Below are 20,626 nucleotides of genomic sequence, written 5' to 3'. Positions count from 1 at the left end.
CCCATGCAGAAAAGGCCACATGGGTCTCTGTTATGGTAAAATACTGCATACTCTTACCACTGCTTGTACTTACCAACTCCTGCTCGCTTTGATGACACAATTCCTGCACTCATTCCATTTTTAAATACAGAGGCAGCCGACACCACATCAGAACCAACTTTAAAGTGTTTACACAGGTAACGGTGGATCGCCACAGGTTGCCCTTGGGGGATCATATGAATCTTGAACTGGCTGAAAACTGAAGGGATGTAGCAATGCTCTCGATCAGAGTTACATATGATTACAAGACTGTAATTGTCCATGCCCTGGTCCTTCAGTTGTTGGAATAACAGCTCTGATTTATACCCTACGTCATAGCTTAACTGGTCTGCATAGACCAAACTATAAATCTTCTTCCCGCTGTACCCTGGTGTTAGACATCTACAAAGAAACAAGGCCACCTCTTCATAGGTGGTTTGAGGCGTGCACAGAAGTACTTCATCATAAGATGGAAGTTGCTCATCAGAGCTGTGCATATATATGGCTATAGCACAGGACAAAATGTCTGAGGGAGGACAAAGAATAAGATTGGGCTGACCTGGTTGTAAACTGGGATGAAGGTCACGATTTATTGGTTTCTTATTTAGCTTAGCCAGGGCAGCTAAGCTTGTACCTAAAGTGTCTAGATCCAGACATCCTGGGAAAAAAGAGCTCATGTTGTCCATAGAGAACTTCCAAACCAGCTCTAGTTTCTTTGAAACATCTGTACAGTTTTCAAGTTCCATTGCAAAATCCATCATATCTGGTTGGTTTACAGCAGTTTGAAAACGGGAGTTGGTCTTCTGAAAGTAGGAGTTGATGGTGTCTATTTTTTTACAGTCAGATTTAATAAAAGACAACATAACAAGAGCTTCCTCACTAATATCCCTCTTTTGATACTGCTGGCACAGGTACACCACCTGCTCCGCTGTGTAGTAATTTAAGTAGTATAGCTGAGATCTCTTCTTGCTGACAAAGGCCAACCACTCATCTAACAAGCTCTCCATGGTTTTGCAGATGTCGGGAAGCAAATCAGTAAGAGCTTCTTGTCCCTGAAGCTTATCAATTTCTTCAATATTAAAGTTCATGAAAACACTGACACTAGCATTATCTTCACAGTAAATTTCAGCTTCCCAGGTTCTAAACAGCATATTCCCAGCCAGGTAGAGGTCAATAAAAGATCCAGCCAGCCTCTGAACATTGGAAAATATCTAGATAAAACAAGATATGATATGAAATCGGTGCAGCTTTCTGAATGGTCTTAACCCAATATATTTTATAAAATACATAAACTAAACAATAAAATACAGTTCTCTGTGAAATCCTTTTTTCTGCCTTAGCCAAGCTATCAAAGCATAAGTGCAGATTTAAAGCAAACAAAGCTAATTAAAAGCCACTCTGTCACTAAATGTAAAAGTCCAAATACAAAATGTGCCTTACTTACCTGTACTGAAGCCTGTGCCAATGAACACTATTTCACTGTAGTGAAATCCCCAGATGAAGTTTCTCCAGAAAGACATTTCTAGGATTGTTGATCCCCTGGTCCACTGCTGTACTTAATGTTTCCTCCCACTGACTCATTTGTCACTGCAGGACGCAGTAATTTTATGGGGGTCTATGGGCGGAACTCCCGAGAGCAGCGGGGGATCAGGAGAAAGACATGAAGAAACTATTGTAGTTTTCACCAGGTATTTTCAGAGGTAGCAGAGGGAATGGCAGGGAAGTACCAGCATGGTAAATGTCAAGATAGGCCTTAACAAAGACACTGTCACTTCGCTTTAAATGTAAAACATTGGATTAGTTCTAATCCACATTGATTCGCTAAATATACACTCTCTAGTTAGTTTATCTTAGCTCACGTAGTTTATTTTTTTCGTTTTTCAGCTAAGAAACCGATTGCATGGTCTCAGACAGCTTATGCGGTTATGTTAATTTTATATTATATATAAACGCCTTTGAAACAAAGTTAACTTTTATTTTTCTTCTTAAGGGTCCTTTCACATGGGGTGGAACTCTGCCTGCGATCCACTTGCTCAGCAAGGATCTGTCTGCTGATCCCCACTGAACAGATCTGTTATGCAGTGCAAACAAGGACACAGCCCACTCTCCTCTATGGGTAGTCCGATGTAAACAGACCACCTGTGAAAACATGTCCGTTTACACCCTCCGCTCCATAGAGGAGGTTCCAATTGGGTGCACCTGAAAAACAAGGGGCCTTATATGGCATCAACACAATATAAGCCCTTAAAGTGGAGTTTCCATCCCAAATTTTTTTTTTCATTATTGTGCTCATTAGACCGAAAAAAGAAAAAAAAAATGTTTTACTCACCTGGAAATGCCTGTTGCTATGCGGTCCCACGAAATCTGCCTTCGGAATCACCTAGGATTCTAACATCATCTCCCTCAGCTCCTCAGCACGCTAATGCTCCTGGGAAATGTGTGTCATCATTTCCCAGGATGCAGTGCGCTACCCCATTAAAACTCCCCATCCAAGACTTCCAGGAAGTAAGTGCTTGTGGGCTTCACAAAGGCCACAAGCAAAATGACAGCGATGTGGACATAGTTTTATAAACTATCTTTTTTGAATAACTATGGAGCGGCGGCGGATTGTAAAATAATAAGTGACCGGATTTATATTATAAAAACGCATGATGAAAGGACATACATTTAAAAAATGCTAATTGTGGTTGGAACCCCGCTTTAAAGAAACTCTTTCACTTTGCCCTAAATGAAAAAGAGACAGTGAAATGTTCACCCCTCGACCCACTAATACTTACTGTAACTTTGCAATGCTCCTCCACCTCTCTTCTGGAGCCCTTGGTTCAAGTAGACCTTGCAATAAAATGCAAGGTCCACTTACATTACCTGGGCCATCTCACCCTTCACAATTCATCTACTATTAGTAAGTATAAACTGTACCTGTGAACACAAAGGTTAGGGTTTACACTTACTACAGCTCTGTCTTTCACTCATCGCACCTAGGCCAAGATGGCATCACAGTAGTATTAGTTAAAATATTGGTTAAACCATGGGGAATGAAGAGCAGCCAAAATTTCACAAGAAGATTCTCGCAAATACATTACCCAGGACAGTGACTTCATGCCCAGCGATATGGAAGAGGTAAGGGTAAGGTAAGACTAAATCTAACCTTTTTCTTTACAGGTACATTTTGCACTTATTTACAGTAAGTGATTTGAAAAGAGGAAAGGGTCACCCAGGCAAGGTTTGTTTTAATTACCGGGGTCCCCCGGCATAGGTAAGTATATGACCTCCTAACCAGGATACAAATTGGCAGGCCAATGAGAAGGATCTAATTAAACCTGCGTAATCTCCAACACCATTTAACAGTAAGGTTAGAACTTATCAGACTAAGGTAAAGAGGGACAAGGGGTCACTAGGAAGGTAATTATAAGACTGGACTTTCAGGAGACTGCAACTTTGGCTGTTGACAATCTCTTTAATAATGCACAATGAACCATTAAAGTTCATTGTGCATTGTTCATTGTGCCGGAATGAAATCTCCCGCACGCATGCGCGGGAGTGACGACATCGCCGCTCCAGCCAATCACAGCGCTGGAGCGGCAATACCCGGAAGACACGCCGAGGCAAGATGACATCTCGCTCGGTGTGGACGAGGCAAGTTCTCTACACCTCGTTTAAGGTAAGTATTTCATAATGAGCTAGTCTGCGGTGCAAACTAGCTCATTATGGCTTTTGCCTTACAGGTGTAAAAAAAAAAAAAATTGCGGGTATACAACCGCTTTAACATCAAACCTTGTTCTAGAAGAAACTTAATGTCCCTACCACAGACCTACACATTCTAGGTACAATTTAGTAGGGTGACAGATAACAAATATGATTTTACGACGTGGAAGGAAACCAAAGCTAACCCACACAAGCATAGCGAAAATGGGCAAACTCCATGCAGATTTTGTCCATTGGGGGACTTTGAAAATCTGGACATAGAGTTGCATGCAAGACAAGTAGTAATCCCTCAGCAAAACTGCTACCTAAAAAACGTATCTGTATTCAGCTGGACAAAGGTGTTATGATTATACACAAAAAAAAAATCAAGGTTTGGTGTGCCCAGGCCCCTGCGAACCCAAATTAATGTGCAACACATAACATCAGCTCTTAGCCAATATAAGTTCCTACTGTTTTACCTCAGAAAACTTGTCAACTTCTGAGTTGCCTTGTTCTCCTTTGCCTGACATAAGCATAAGTTTGTTGAGCAATTCTTTTAGTTCCTCTAGCGTGTAACTGCGCTTATTTTCCTCATTCTCCATAAGAATCAGCTGTAAAACACTGTCAGGTGTAATCTGTGGAAAATTCATAGAAACAAAAAAATATACATTAATAACTATTCTGAAGAAGTAAATCATCTACAGAAAACGGAAGATGTGGGTATCCAACTATTTCTTGGTTTTAGTAAGGTTAGCTGCCATATATTCAGTGGTCTAATTAATACGTGTGGGTTCTGTTTCAATCGTTTTTTTATTATTATTTTGAAAAGAACAAAAAGTAAGTGATCAGTTTCCAGAGCAGCAAACAGTTCTTGCATGCTCTGTACATAAAACAAGAATGATAAATAAGTGGAGAAACAAATATACCAAAAAGGAGACAGAAAAGATCTTGGTACAGTGCCTTGCAAAAGTATTCACCCCCCTTGGCATTTTTCGTGTTTTGTTGCCTCACAACCTGGAATTAACATGGATTGTTTAAGGATTTGCATCATTTAATTTAAAGAACATGCCCACAACTTTGAAGATTTTTATTTTTTTATTGTGAAGCAAACAACAAATAGGAAAGAATAACAGAAAAAGTGCATAACTATTCACCCCCTAAAGTCAATACTTTGTAGAGCCACCTTTTGTGGCTGTAACAGCTCCAAGTCGCTTTGGATAAGTCTCTATTAGCTTACCACATCTTACCACTGGGATTTTTGCCTATTCCTCCTTGCAAAACTGCTCTAGCTCCTTCAAGTTGGATTGTTTGTGCTTGTGAATAGCAATCTTTAAGTCTGACCACAGATTTTCTATTGGATTGAGGTCTGGGCTTTGACTAGGCCATTCCAACACATTTACATGTTTCCCCTTAAACCACTCCAAGTGTTGCTTTAGCAGTGTGTTTGGGGTCATTGTCCTGCTGGAAGGTGAACCTCCTTCCTAGCCTCAAATCACACACAGAGTGGTACAGGTTTTGCTCAAGAATATCCCTGTATTTAGCACCATCCATCTTTGCCTCAACTCTGACCAGTTTCCCAGTCCTGACTGCTGAAAAACATCCATCCCCACAGCATGATGCTGCCACCATCATGTTTTACCGGGGATGGTGTTCTTTGGGTGATGTGATGTGTTGTGTTTGCGCCAGAAATAGCATTTTCTTTGATGGATAAAAAGTTACATTTTTGTCTCATCAGACCAGAGCACCTCCATACATTTTGGGAGTCTCCTATATGCCTTTTCACAAACTCAAAATGTGCCATTTTGTTTTTTGCTGAAAGTAATGACTTTCTCCTGGCCATTCTGCCATAAAGTCCCACTCTATGGCATGTATGGCTTATGGTCTTCCTATGTACAGATACTCCAGTCTCTGCTGTGGAACTGTGCAGCTCCTCCAGGGTTACCTTAGGTCTCTGTGCTGTCTCTGTGCTGCTTCTCTGATTAATGCCCTCCTTGCCCGGTTTGTGAGTTTTGGTGTGCGGCCATCTCTTGACAGGTATGCTGTTGTGCCATGTTCTTTCCATTTGGTTATGAAAAATTTGATGGTGCTCCTAGGGATCATCAAAGATTTGGATATTTTTTTTTATAACCTAACCCTTACTTGTACTTCTCAACAATGTTGTCCCTTACTTGTTTGGTACTCTGGAAATAAATGTGGATAGGGAAATAACTTAAAAGAGTTCCTTGGTCTTCATTGCAGTGTTTGGATAGTGGTGCCTCTTGCTTAGGTGTTGCAGCCTATGGGGCCCTTTAAAAAGTTGTGTATATGTAATAACAGATCATGTGACACTTAGGCCTTGTACACACGGTCCGACCAAACCGATGAGAATGGTCCGACGGTTCACCGCTGAAGTGGTCTGATGTGTGTACACACCATCGTTCCAAAAACTGATCGGGTCAGAACGCGGTGACGTCAAACACACGACGTGCTGAATAAAACGAAGTTCAATGCTTCCAAGCATGCGTCGACTTGATTCTGAGCATGCGCGGATTTTGAACCGGTGCTTTCTGTACTAACCATCGGTTTGGACCGATCGGGCAGCGGTCCATCGGTTTGGTTTTAAAGCAGGTTTTAACATTTTGGACCGAAGGAAAACAAACCGATGGGCTATACACACGGTCGGTTTGGACCGATGAAACTGAACCTCGGTCCATTCTCATCGGTTTTGTCCGACCATGTGTACAGGGCCTTAGATTGCACACAGGTGGAGATCATTTCACTAATTATGTGACTTCTGAAGGTAATTGGTTGCACCAAAGCTTTTTATTGGCTTCATAACAAAGGGGGTGAATACATACGCACAAGACAATTACTTTTTTATTTCTGAAAAATAGTTTTATGTATATATTTTTCTAGTTTTACTTCACCAACTTAGACTAGTGTGTTCTGATCCATCACATATAATTCAGATAAAAAAAAAAAAACATTGAACTGCGGGCTGTAACATTTACATTTACATTAAGGTCTATGGACCTCAAATCGTATGAAAGTCAGACCCATAGGTGTCAAACACACATGCGTGTCTAATATACCATATATGGCAGTGGGCAAGTCAGTAGGGCTTTGTCAGCAGGGCAGAGATCGGTGTCAGTTTATCTTTATCTGTATTATTATTATTGTTTTTTTACAAATGTATTTTTATTATTTTTTTTTAATATTATTTTATTTTTATTTTTTACGAGCCCTGTTTGGGGGCTTTGGTGAAATATCAGTAGTCTAAACAGACCCCTGATGTCTAACTTTTGAGACAGAGAAAGGGACTGAGGACAGAGATTCCCCAGTCTCTTTATCTGCAGCCAGGCAGCAGGGGGAATCTGTATAGTACAGGGTGATTAGGGTGTGCCCAGGCACACCTTACACCCTATGTGCGCACGCCTATGGTCAGACCAAAGTAGTGCAGGAACTACTTTAAAGTCGCTGTGACTTGAAGTTGCACAGATATGAATGGTTATCATTGGGAAATGTGGGTGTGCAATTTGTCATGTGACTTTGGGGTCCAAAGTCGCATGGCAAGTCGCACAAATGTGAATGGGGCCTTACTTGTAGATTCAAGTGCAATTATACAAATCACATTTTAGTAATTCAGCTTGACAAAGGATGTGGTTGTTTGAATTGTTGCTATACTGCTAAAATGAGATTTGAACATTTGCAAATACTGTAATACACAGTGTTCTTCATGCCATATTTTTATTGTGAGCTTAATAGTTTTTTTTCCTCTAAAAATACACAGCCCCACCCCTGTCCTATATACCTCCTCCCACTCCCAGCTAGCCTGTTTGAACCAAGCAATAGTGAGATCATAAGAACAAAGTGCAGGGGCCCTCCAAAAAAAAGATTTTACTGGTAAGCTAAAAGTCCTGTTTTCTAAGTTGTACAATACAGGACACAGGCTCTTTAGGCTGGCCATACATTATACAATTTCTGTTGTACAATTTCCTTTAGATTTACGAAAACCAAATAATACAATGTCAAACCTAAACAATTTAAATTTGTATGCAGTCAGGCAGACCCTTGCACTACATGGTAGATGGTAAATCTAAAGGAAACTGCTATGGGATCTCCAAAAGCAGTCCACCCTAGGGGTGGACAACACAGCAATAGCCCCAACAGGCCCAGACACAGATGCCTGATGCAAAAAAGGCCACAAAGAACTAACAGATCTAAGAGAATATGCCTCAACAAGGAAGGGAGAAAACCTATACTGCAGATCATAGGCTCAAATGATGACTTTATGACATCAAATGATGATCTAATCTACCTAGCAATGATGATCAAGCACAGGAGCTTGTAGGTAGAACAAAGAAAACATCCAGGTGCCTTAAAAGAGACAGTGGTGGAAAGATCTACTCTAACAGCATATTCAATGTCAAGACAAAAGAGAAATTTCCTTTGCATGTTCGGGAGTAGGACACAGGGGAGCAAGAAGAGTGTCCCGATTAAGATGGAAGGAAGAGATCAACTTAGAGAGGAAAGAGGATTTAGGCCTCATGACAATTTTTTCCTTGTATAACACAAAAAAAGCACTATACAATGTAAAGCAAACTATGAGTAAGGTCAGCTACAGGAATATTCCTAATAGGTTAGAAGGGCAGCTTCTGAAGAGCTATTAGAACTAGGTTAATATTCCAAGGAGACACAGGGAGGCATACAGGGGGAGAGATGTGTGCGACACCCTGCACAAAGGCCTTAACTAAGGAATGAGAGGCCAATGGTCTTTGAAATAAAATGGCCAAAACCAAGATTTGCCCTTTGAGAATACTCAAGACCAGATGCCAACAGAGACTACACTGGTAGGACAGAGTACTTTCTATGATAACATTTCCTCATCTCACACCTAGCAAAGTATTATTTTCAGGTACAATGGCAGACTTTCTTGGAATTTGACTTTCTAGCCTGTAAGATGGTAGTGGTGATCGAATCCAACATGCTCTGGTCTCTTAAAACCTGGGCTTTAACAGCCTTGCCATCAAAGTCAGTGACTGTGAAGCAGTATGGTGTATTGGGACAAAAGATCCAGATGATCTGGGGAGGCCCACAGAGAATCTGCCAGAAGTCCAAGTAGTTTCCAGGAGCCAATTTGGTGCAATGGAGGGACACTTGATATGCCCTGAGTTCCAGGATGTTATAGGAAGAAGGCCCATAACCAAGTCCTAAGTCCCCTGCACTGACAGGACATCCAGGACTCCTCCCCAACCTAACACGCTTCTATCCACCATGATTTCCACTTCTTTGGGGGAAAGGGCTTCCTTAACTCCACCGCCAGGTTGGAGATTCAGCACACCAGGGAGAGCCTGGCCTTTTGAGTCAGGCGCATGGGACAGTCCAAGGACAAGGTCTTTTTGTATCATCCTGACAGAATGTTGCATTGCAATGGTCAGGAGTAGAACTTGGTGTATGGCAGAGCCTTGAAGGAGGCGCCATGTCTCATAAGTAGGTTTGAAGTAAGGCACTCCCCCCTGGGTCTTGAAGGTCCGGGCATGAGAGCAGAGAGACAGGCATTTGTTTTGTGAAAGGAAGTTCCTGGAAAGGGCCATGTCTAACATCAGGTCCTCAACTGTGAGACGTTTCCTTTGATGACACATTGAGAATCCAACTGAAGTTCTGCATAGTCTTCTGTGTCGGTTGATAGAAGATTGTCCAGGTAACCACAACTTGAGGGGCATGACTGGGGGAAGCACATTGGTGAAACTTCAGGGGTTTTATTCAAACTGGTAATGTTGATTGCCCACCGTAAAATGCAGATAGCATTGATGATGAGAATATGCAAGCAGACATCTCAAATTTCTACTGAAGCTAGAAACTCTCCTTGAAGAAGGGAGACAATGACTGATCTGGCAGTTTCCATGCAGAAATTCTGAACCCATAGGAACAAATAGGGAGTTTTTATATCCAGAACAGGCTGGAATCCTCCCATTGTTTTTGGAACCATAAAGAGGTTTGAATAAAAGCCTTGAAAGTGATACTCTTGATACAAGAGTGATAAACCTTGTGACAGAAGCTGCTTAATGGTGAGCCGTCTGTGTTTGTGGGAAGAAAGGCAAGTTTAAAAACATAAAACCGGTAGGAGGTAGAGTCAAAACTCCAGTTTGTAGCCCATGTAAATGACACTCTGGACCCAGGACTGCTGCAACAGCTTTGATCTAAGGCAAGAATTTCATAATGAGCTAGTATGCAATGCATACTAGCTCATTATGTCTTTGTCTTGCAGGTTTTGTATTTATTTTTTGGAGTTTACAACCACTTTAAATGTTTATGGAGCTTTCTGCAGTGCTATAAAAGCATTCTAGCCTGAGGGAAATCAAATCATACCTACACTTCTAACTGACCTCTAAAAGTAATTGACCAGCTTCAAAACAAACTTATCATTTAAAAAAAAATAAAAGCTGCTTACTATTATCTTTATCAGTGAAAGTAACCCTCTTTGTGGTGTACCTTTTCTTTCACTTCACTTAAAAGATGACTACCACTACTTCATGGCTAATTCAGCCCAACTGCCATCCCCCTCTCCAGTGAAAGCACTTCTGTGGCCATAAAGGAAACTTTACTCAATGGGGTCTTAGGCAGCTAGGAGAGTCTTATCTCAGAAGTCACAGAAGTGAAGCCTCAAGTATCAAAAGTAAAAAAAAAATCAGAGGAGAACATTGAGGGATTTTTTGCACAACAAAAAAAACACATTGGCCCGGATTCAGATAGAGATACGACGGCGTATCTCCTGATACGCCGTCGTATCTCTGAGTTCCGTCGGTCGGATCTATGCGGCTGATTCATAGAATCAGGTTCCGCATAGATCTCCCTAAGATACAACAGGTGTAAGTGACTTCCGTCGAGTCTTAGGCTGCAATTCCAGGCCAGCCGCTAGGTGGCGTTTCGTTTTTTACACGCGACGAATAGGCAAATGAGGATTTCCGCCGATTCAGAAACGAACGACCGCCCGGCGCATTTTTTTTACGCCGCTTGCGTTCGGCTTTTTCCGGCGTATAGTTACCCCTGCTATGTGAGGGGTATCCTATGTTAAGTATGGCCGTCGTTCCCGCGCCGAGTTTTGAATTTTTGCGTCGTTTGCGTACGTCGATTCAGAAAAGAGCTGGACGCAAGTTACGCTCATGCCGAAACCAATGACGTCCTAGCGACGTCATTTGGAGCAATGCACGCTGGGAAAATTTGCAGACCGCGGATGCGCTGTTTGATCGCCGCGGGGACGCGCCTGATTTAAATTGTAGACGCCCCCTAGCCGCGGAATTTGAATTCCGCCGGGGGATTTACGATACGCCGCCGCAAGTTTTGAGGTAAGTGCTTTCTGAATTAAGCACTTGCCTCAAAAACTTGTGCCGGTGGATCGTAAATCAGATTCTAAAGATCCGCTAACCTATCTGAATCCGGCCCATTGTAGTATCAGCTGCTAGGGGAGACTTTTGTTTTTTTATAGGTGAAAGACTTCTCTTGGCTGGCAGGGTCTCCTGTCCCGCTCTAGCATCTTTTTCTGCTAAACATAACTGGTTGGGTACACTTGCCATGTCACCTATAGACCTTGTACTAAATCTTGTTATGCATTCTTCTTATTCCTTGTATTGCAAAACTGAGTTTCTTACGCTTACACTGTATTTAGACTTTATCTAGTGATCTTCTATCTGACCTTGGAACATAGCAATTACCTTTTTGTTGTCCTTGGGTGCTCTGATGATGTAGCTTCCCCTTTTGTTGATAGTTGTTGCCAGGGACAGTGATGACAGTTCCACAGAACCATGGCTCTCTTTTACAGTCTTTAGCCATTCTATATGACGAGCAGAGTCTGCCTAAATTAACAATGATAGAATATATGAGAAATGTGTTATCTGCAAATATGTTTAAAAACATGTCTAACATAAAAAAAACATCTATACTTGTATTTAGAGTAGTTATAAAAAATAAAATAAAAAACAGGGTCACTTTAAGGCAAAATGAGTCTGCCCACTGCCCATCAAATTATACTTACTGATCCCTATTACTTCACTGTCTCCATGTTCCATTGGAACCCTTGCTTCACCGCTCAACTTCTGGGTATCGGGGAACATGTGACCTCCCCATCTTACAGTGCCAATAGTCTTTCACAATAGCTGTAATTTTGAAAAGTGAAACAGGCTTTCTATTTATTCACTTTTATGATCTATTATCTATTTTTTCCTATAGGTGATCCAGCATGGCAAATTGTACGTAGAAAATCCAAGTTGAACTTGATGGACGTGTGTCTTTTTTCAACCTCGCCTACAAGTTAATGCAAAATCCCAACACCATTTCACAGGAAGAAAAGAAAGCCCTGATCGCCGCGCTCTGCAGAAAGTAAGAGCAGTCTCAGCCTAGCTCTGTCCAGGCCACACCCTGCCGACACATTTCATCTCGCCCCTGGAGCTTAGTCGTGGAGGTGGAGATTCAATGTGGCAGAGGAGATTATATGCACAGGATAGGTAAGTGGCATAGGATAGCATAGAATCCACCTGATGACCATTTCCTTTTTATCCAACAGCGGCTAATGAAGCATATAATCTCCCCTGCCTCATTGAATCCCCACCTCCCTGACTTAGCCCTAGAGGTGGGGTGAAACAAGTCAGGAGAGTGCCCTGGATGAAGCTAGGCTGGTGCTGCTCTTAACTAACAGAAATCACAGACAAAAATGCATTCCAGTGTGTTTTGCCACGTTACATAGTTGGTAATGTTGAACAAAGACATCAGTCCATCCAGTTCAACCTGAGTGGGTGTGTGTATACATGTATGTCTATACCACCTCCCATATCCCTGTATACTGTGTTCTCAAAGATGCCAATCTAATATGTTTTTTAAGCTGTCAACATCTCCAGCTGACACCACCGATTGTGAAAGGGAGTTCCACATCCTTACTGTTCTGACAGTATAGAACCCCTTGCGCAGTTAAAGTGTTTCTTGAACAACCTCATCGAGTGACCATGTTTACTAATGAGTGACCAGAGACTGAACAGTTTCCTCCCTATGCTAGAATCTTTATTTCCATATTGCGGTAATAACTCATCTTGGGCGTCTCTTCTTAATGAATTCATACACACAAAGCAGCAACGCTCTGAGAACCTCTGTTTATAGTAGTTGATTATTAGTACCTCTACACCAGGTTCTCAGGTTCAGATAACCTTCCACTTGTCACAAACACAGGATAAGGATATATAGAAAGACCGGAAGCCCCCATGTGCATTATTGTACATTTTCCTACATTGAACTTAATTTGCCATGTGTTTGACCACACCTCTATTCTAACTAGGTCTTCTTGTAAGGTTTCAATATCCTGTTGTGAGGTTATTTCCCTGCTTAGCTTTGAATCATCAGCAAATACTGAGATTGAACTATTTATCCCAACCTTTACATCGTTTATAAACAAGTTGAACAGAATCAGTCCCAGAACAAAACCCTGCGGCACTCCACTCACAACTACAGACCATTCTGAAGTTGCACCAGTTATCACAACCCTCTGGACACAACACTGTAGCCAGTTTTCTATCCAGGTACATATACCATCATCAACACCAACAGACCTCAATTTGTAAAATAAGCGTTTCTCGGGTACTGTGTCAAATTCTTCTGCGAAAGTCTAAATACACTACCTTCCACAGGTCTTCCGTTATCCAGATTACAGCTCATATCGTCATAGAATGTTAATAGGCTGGTCTGGAATGAACAATCTTTCATAAATCCATGCTGGGTTACTACTAATGATACTATTCTTATCTAAAAATTCTTGGATATGGTCCCTTATCGACCCCTCCAATAGTTTACAAACTATAGATGTTAGTCTGACTGGCCTGAAGTTTCCAGGTGTGTCTTGGCCCTTTTTTGAATATTGGTACCATGTTAGCTTTTCATCAGTCTGCTGGTATTTTTCCTGTAAGCAGTCCCTATAGATTAGGAATAACAATCTAGAAACAACATGGCTAACTTCTTTGAGCAAACAAAAGTGCAAATGACAGTCCAGAAGCTCCCAAAGGGAATGTGCAGAATTATTTGTGTGAAGAAATATATATCCCAGTTCAATATATATGAAAAAATTAATTGAAAAAGTTATATACACAGAGCAAAATAATCCAATTCAGCAATATATCCAAGCCATGCAGCAAAGTTCATCCAAAATAAGCTGCAAGTGCCACCATCCAGAGGCTTTCCACCATCCACTGTGCGTTACACCGTTTTCCCAAGCCTCTCACCTCATAAAACAAACCAACAAGCCTCTCTGATAATGTCACACTGGTCGATCGACTCCCGGGTTATTCTCAGCACAGGCACACTCACAGGGTATTAAGGCTCATTAACATGCAGAGAGAAGAGGAAGGCTCCATGGCGCAGTATCATTAAAATGAAATGATTAAAAACGTAATAACTTACAATTAGGTTTAGGCCCCATACACACGATAGGATTTATCCGCGGATATGGTCCGCCGGACCGTATCCGCGGATAAATCCTCTGCGGATTTTAATTCGATGGAGTGTACACACCATCGGATTGAAATCCGCGCCGAATTCCCATCGCGGTGACGTGTCGCGCCGTCGCCGGTGGTCGGCGGTGCGCGACACTGTCATATAAGGATATCCACGCATGCGTCGAATCATTACGACGCATGCAAGGGATGGGTTCGGACGGATCGATCCGGTGAGTCTGTACAGACCACCGAATCGATCCGCTGGAGCCGATTCCAGCGGATAGATTTGTAGACATGTCTACAAATTTTTATCTGTGGAATTCGGAAATATCCGCGGATAAATATCCGCTGGAACGTACACACCAGGGGATCTATCCGCTGAGATTTTTCAGCGGATGGATCCTCTCGTGTGTACGGGGCCTTAGAATAAACAGCGTTGTATTGTAAAAAACTTCCGGTCTCGCCCGTGACTAGAAATGATTTCACCCGGCTCTTTTAATGACGAATTGCATCACTGTTCACGTGACTATTTCAAAGGGTCTAGAGTCAGGTGACTTAAGTAGCGGAGCCGCTGTCTTGCTAACCATTATACGTCTAAATGACTGCATGAATTCCTACAATACCACCTAGGTAATAATCCTAAAGGCTTTTAAAACGGATATATAACATGCATAAATCTTAAACCAAAGATATAATTAAACATAATCACAATCACTATTGATTTTAATAAGGTGCTCCATTTAGTGGGCAAATGCAAAAATGACTCCTCAAATGGATAAAATAAATACTGGTAGCTGCCATAGATAAAAATAACAGTGACATCCAATGGATTATTTGGGGATTGACATCTCAATAAGTAAAAACACGGGGAGGAAAAAGAGTGAAGAATAAAAGGAATAAAATCAATAATTGGATATAAAACAATTTAGATCGACACCCTGTGTCCTAGCGGTGCTAAAAATAAGGAGCTTGTGTATCCAGCGAGACTCTGACTGGCTCAGTTTTATGATTTTGTTATCCCTCCTCCAGTGAGGTTTGTATTTTTCTATTCCCCCACACCAGTAAAGAGGAGGAGTCTCTACTATGGTACTGGTCGTAATGTCTGGAAAGACTATGTTTTGGATACCCGTTCTTTATATTTTGTTTGTGTTCTGTTAGTCTTTTCCATAGCTCCCTTTTTGTTCTTCCAATGCACTAGATCAGGCAAGAACATTCTAGAAGATAGACTACACCTTCTGTCCTGCATGAAATAAAGTCTTTAATCTGATGTGCTCTCCCAGTAACTGCAGAATTCAAGCTTTTTGCAACTCCAAGGTGTCGATCAGCCTTTATATTATTCCAATATTTTTTACATATCCACTCTATTTGTTTGTGCTGTATATTGTAGTCCATAACCAGTGGGACACCATTCATGCATTCTTTATTTTTTATTGAATCTTGAATTAGGTTTTCCCCATCAAGAGAGGTTACATCTTTTATTTTTTTCTTCAATAAAACTGTGTTGGTACCCTTTTTGAATAAATCTCTCTCCAATAAATTTGGCTCGTTTAACTGCTTTTCCCCTGCCGGCCATCATATGACAGCCGGACGGTGCAGCTCTCTTTCTGGGCGGACGTCATATGACTTCCTCGCCTTCCCGAGCCACTAGCAAATACAGTAGGTGAACCCGATTTTGTGTCAATCTCGCTCTCTTTCTCGGCGAGATTGAGCACCTACGAGCCCCATCGCGGGAGCCAGCGCCGAGCTGGCTTGCCGCGATGGAGACAGAGCCGTCATAGAAGCGACGGGAGATCCGACTTGGATTCCCGCCAATTCTACACGTGTGCGGCGTTTGTTATGAATCCTGAGGGGGAAGTCCCCGCCGGATTTTAAATAAAAATCCGGCATGGGTTCCCCCCTCAGGAGCATACCGGGCCCTTAGGTCTGTTATGGGTTGTAAGGAGAGCCCCCCTACGCCGAAAAAAACGGCGTAGGGGTCCCCCTACAATCCATACCAGACCCGTATCCAAAGCACGCTACCCGGCCAGCCAGGAAGGGAGTGGGGACGAGCGAGCGCCCCCTCCTGAGCCGTACCAGGCTGCATGCCCTCAACATGGGGGGGGTTGGGTGCTCTGGGGCAGGGGGGCGCACTGCGGCCCCCCCACCTCAGAGCACCCTGTCCCCATGTTGATGAGGACAGGGCCCCTTCCCGACAACCCTGGCCGTTGGTTGTCGGGGTATGCGGGCGGGAGGCTTATCGGAATCTGGGAGCCCCCTTTAATAAGGGGGCCCCCAGATACCGGCCCCCCACCCTAAGTGAATGCGTATGGGGTACATCGTACCCCTACCCATTCACCTGCAAGAAAAGTGGTAAAAACACAAATAAACCACACGGGGTATTAAAATATTTTATTAGTCTGCTCCGGAGGCCTCCCCTGTCTTCTTTATTAGCTCTTTTACCAGGGGAAGCTTCTTCTTTGACGTCTTCGGGTGGGTGGGGGCCGCCGTCTGGTTCTCTTCCACCGCCGGGGGGTGGTCGCTTTTAAAAAAGCCCCCACCCCCCGGCGGGTTTCCTCCGGCGTCTTCGGCGGGGGGGCTTCTTCTTCCGCTATCCCGACGGGTCTTCTCCGCTATCCGGGGGGTCTTCTCAACTCTCCGGGGGTCTCCTATGTTCGCCGCTCTCCGCTGTTGACTCGGCGCACCCCGGTTCTTCGTCTCGCTGTCCGGTGTCTTCTTCCGTGCTGTACGTCTTCTTCTCCTTCCGTGCTGTGAGTTCTTCTTCCGTGCTGTGACGTCATGTTCTTCACTTCTCTTCTTCTCCCGATGTTGACATGCCGGCTCTTCTCGCTGGAATGACGGATGCGCGCCTTGCATCGGACCTATATAGGCCTCACAGTCCCATCATGCTCTGTACCTACCCATGTGATACCTACCCACAGCGAGACGAAGAACCGGGGTGCGCCGAGTCAACAGCGGAGAGCGGCGAACATAGAAGGAGACCCCCGGAGAGTTGAGAAGACCCCCCGGATAGCGGAGAAGACCCGTCGGGATAGCGGAAGAAGAAGCCCCCCGCTGAAGACGCCGGAGGAAACCCGCCGGGGGGTGGGGGCTTTTTTAAAAGCGACCCCCCCCCCCCAGCGGTGGAAGAGAACCAGACGGCGGCCCCCACCCACCCGAAGACGTCAAAGAAGAAGCTTCCCCTGGTAAAAGAGCTAATAAAGAAGACAGGGGAGGCCTCCGGAGCAGACTAATAAAATATTTTAATACCCCGTGTGGTTTATTTGTGTTTTTACCACTTTTCTTGCAGGTGAATGGGTAGGGGTACGATGTACCCCATACGCATTCACTTAGGGTGGGGGGCCGGTATCTGGGGGCCCCCTTATTAAAGGGGGCTCCCAGATTCCGATAAGCCTCCCGCCCGCATACCCCGACAACCAACGGCCAGGGTTGTCGGGAAGGGGCCCTGTCCTCATCAACATGGGGACAGGGTGCTCTGAGGTGGGGGGGCCGCAGTGCGCCCCCCTGCCCCAGAGCACCCAACCCCCCCCATGTTGAGGGCATGCAGCCTGGTACGGCTCAGGAGGGGGGGGGCGCTCGCTCGTCCCCACTCCCTTCCTGGCTGGCCGGGTAGCATGCTTTGGATACGGGTCTGGTATGGATTGTAGGGGGACCCCTACGCCGTTTTTTTCGGCGTAGGGGGGCTCTCCTTACAACCCATAACAGACCTAAGGGCCTGGTATGCTCCTGAGGGGGGAACCCATGCCGGATTTTTATTTAAAATCCGGCGGGGACTTCCCCCTCAGGATTCATAACAAATGCCGCACACGTGTAGAATTGGCGGGAATCCAAGTCGGATCTCCCGTCGCTTCTATGACGCGCTTGCTGGGATGTGCTGTCACTATTCCAGTGAGTGCGAGATGTCGGCGAGATCTCGGCACCATGTCGCAGAGAATCAGCGCGATGCTGTCGTGCTAAAAACACAATATCACAAGCACCTACTGTAGTGTCCGATATGTCCGCCGCAATATCGCAGTCACAATAAAAAATTAATAAATTGCAGATCGCCGCCATTACTAGTAAAAAAAAAAAATTAATAATAATAATAATAAAAATGCTATAAATAAAAAAAATTGCTTGGGCAGGAAGGGGGTGAATGTTCCCTGTATTGAGGTGGTTAAGGAACACCACCTTCTTAGTACAATTTCTCCTTAATATAATTAGTTGTCCCTTGGGTATGTTATCAAGCCATGGGACATAATAGCAACTATCCACTGATTTAAAATATGTTTGCGTCACTAGTCTTCCATCTTCTTTTGAGATCTTAAGATCTAAAAAAATTGATCTTTTGAACGCTTATTTCCCAAGTCAATTAAATATTTTTATTATTGGTATTCAAGTTAAAACCAAAATCCATCAAACTTTCTCTGTCCCAGCCCAGATGACGATAATATCATCAATAAATCTCTTGAATAGGAGAAGTTTCTGTTCTTTCTTGTTATATAGGGCATCCTCCTCCCATTCGGCTATATACAGGTTGGTATGATGAGATTTCTGTTCACGTACTGTTTTGTCAACTAGAAAGCGTGAGAGGGGAAAACTTCTAAATGGAAGAACAGAAAACAGTGAAAAGATGACAGATGTTTTAACTCTTCATCGTTGTACTAGAATATTTGTTTTTATTACTACCTAGATTAATTTTCAGTGATTTAAATGTGACATCCATTTTAACCCCTCCCCACTCTGTCCCAAATCCCTTTGGATCCAATCAGGACAGAATTCCAAATTTTATTGAAGAACCAAGTATGCAGAGTTAGTCAAAACCTCCCACATTAAATGCTGGCAAACATCTGGAGAAGGAATTCACCTTCTTAAATAGTGTTCTTTTTCTGTATACTTGGTTGTTCAGTAAGCCTTTTTTTTTCTGGAAAATGTTATACCGCCCTTTATCTAAGTGCAGTGGGTGGGCATTTTTTTCTGCATCAAAAACACATAGACAGTTGGTTATATGGGTTCCAATAGCATAGTTCACACCAGTGCAGTTAAAAAAAAATTAGAACATGCTGCATTTTTTGCACACTGAACTGTACTGGAACTGTACTGTAAACATTACCAGGACCATATGGTTTACCTGAGAGTCCTCAAAGAAGTTAAATGTAAAGAGGGATAACTAATGCGCAAACCACAAAGGGTCAGGAATCACCTAAAAAACTAACGAAGAAGCTGCCAACATAAAGGTGTTCTCACACTAAAGCATATATGATAGAAAAATAGGTAATATGGCACTTGCTATTCTTAATAAATAACTAAAATCTATAAAAAAATTCCAAATATGATAAGTACACAATGACAGCACCCATTAAAGATATAGCATCAAATGTGTAGATAATAAACAAAATATATAAAAAAATATCAACAACTGTGTAAAAACGATTGAATATAATGTGCAATAAATAGCAATATATGTGCTTGCCGTCAGTCTGCTGGTACTTTTCCTGTAAGCAGTCCCTATGGCATCCCAAACGCAGAAGCGAAACTCACATTTTGCCATGTGAAAAAAAGAGCGACAAACAGAGCAGTAAAAAAAAATTGAAAATATCTTAGCACGTCAAAATGTCCTATGAGCTACTTTGCCACATGCATGGCATCCCATTGAAATCAATGGGCTGCCCTATGTGTGTCGCAGGAAAAAGGAGCCAAAGAACTGCCCTTCCACTCTGCTAGGTGTGATTGGAGCCTGAGGCCTCGTCCACACGACAGAGTTTCTCTGTAGAATTCGGCGAGAAACTCGGTCAGAGCCTGATTCTGCCGAGAAACTCTGTCGTCTGTACACTTTCGGCCCGATGGAGCCGCCGAGGAACTCGTCGAGAAAATAGAGAACATGTTCTCTATTTTCTCGTTGTTCTATGGGAGCTCTCGGCCCGCAAATGGCGGCGATCAGCGATTTTTTTCGTGACTGCGACATTATGGCGGACACTTCGGACAATTTTGACACATTTTTGGGACCATTGTCATTTTCACAGCAAAAAATGCATTGTTTACTGTGAAAATTACAATTGCAGTTTGGGAGTTAACCACAAGGAGGCGCTGAAGGGGTTATGTATGACCTCATCTGTGTTTCTAACTGTAGGGGGGTGTGGCTGTAGGTGTGACGTCATTGATTGATTCCCTATATAAGAGAACACACGATCAATGACAGCGCCACAGTGAAGAACGGGGAAGCTGTGTTTACACACAGCGGGACTCCAGCGGCGATCGGGTCCGCGGGTCCCGGAGCTTCAGACCAGGTGCGCGCCCGCGACCCACGGCTGGCCACTTAAAGAGGACGTACCTGTACGTGCTTGTGCACAGCCGTGCCATTCTGCCGATGTATATGTGCAGGTGGCGGTCCTTAAGTGGTTAAATGGTAATGGCTTGCTACCCAAGTGCGTTTAGCAGGCGCACGTTTTCGTGTGACAAACGTGCTGAAAATGCACCAAAAAATAGGAGTTCATGGA

The 20,626-nt window shown here is 43.3% G+C and overlaps 1 protein-coding gene across 5 annotated transcripts in view; it reads right to left on the bottom strand.

Annotated features, from left to right (window-relative positions):
• RNF213 (ring finger protein 213) overlaps positions 1–20,626 on the bottom strand; it is a 520,350-nt gene that overhangs the window by 199,906 nt on the left and 299,818 nt on the right. For all 5 annotated transcript variants that reach the window (XM_040345008.1, XM_040345007.1, XM_040345006.1 and 2 more), the window contains 3 exons: positions 11,394–11,534; positions 4,182–4,337; positions 74–1,229 (listed from right to left, as the gene is read on the bottom strand). In XM_040345008.1, coding sequence (XP_040200942.1) covers positions 74–1,229; positions 4,182–4,337; positions 11,394–11,534 — 1,453 coding nt within the window. The remainder of the gene's footprint in view (positions 1–73; positions 1,230–4,181; positions 4,338–11,393; positions 11,535–20,626) is intronic.

This window comes from Rana temporaria, chromosome 3 (genome assembly GCF_905171775.1).
Source record: "Rana temporaria chromosome 3, aRanTem1.1, whole genome shotgun sequence".
Classification (NCBI taxonomy): Eukaryota; Metazoa; Chordata; class Amphibia; order Anura; family Ranidae; genus Rana; species Rana temporaria.
The sequence above is the reverse complement of the archived record's forward strand: the minus strand, read 5'-3'. Positions and strand labels throughout refer to the sequence as shown.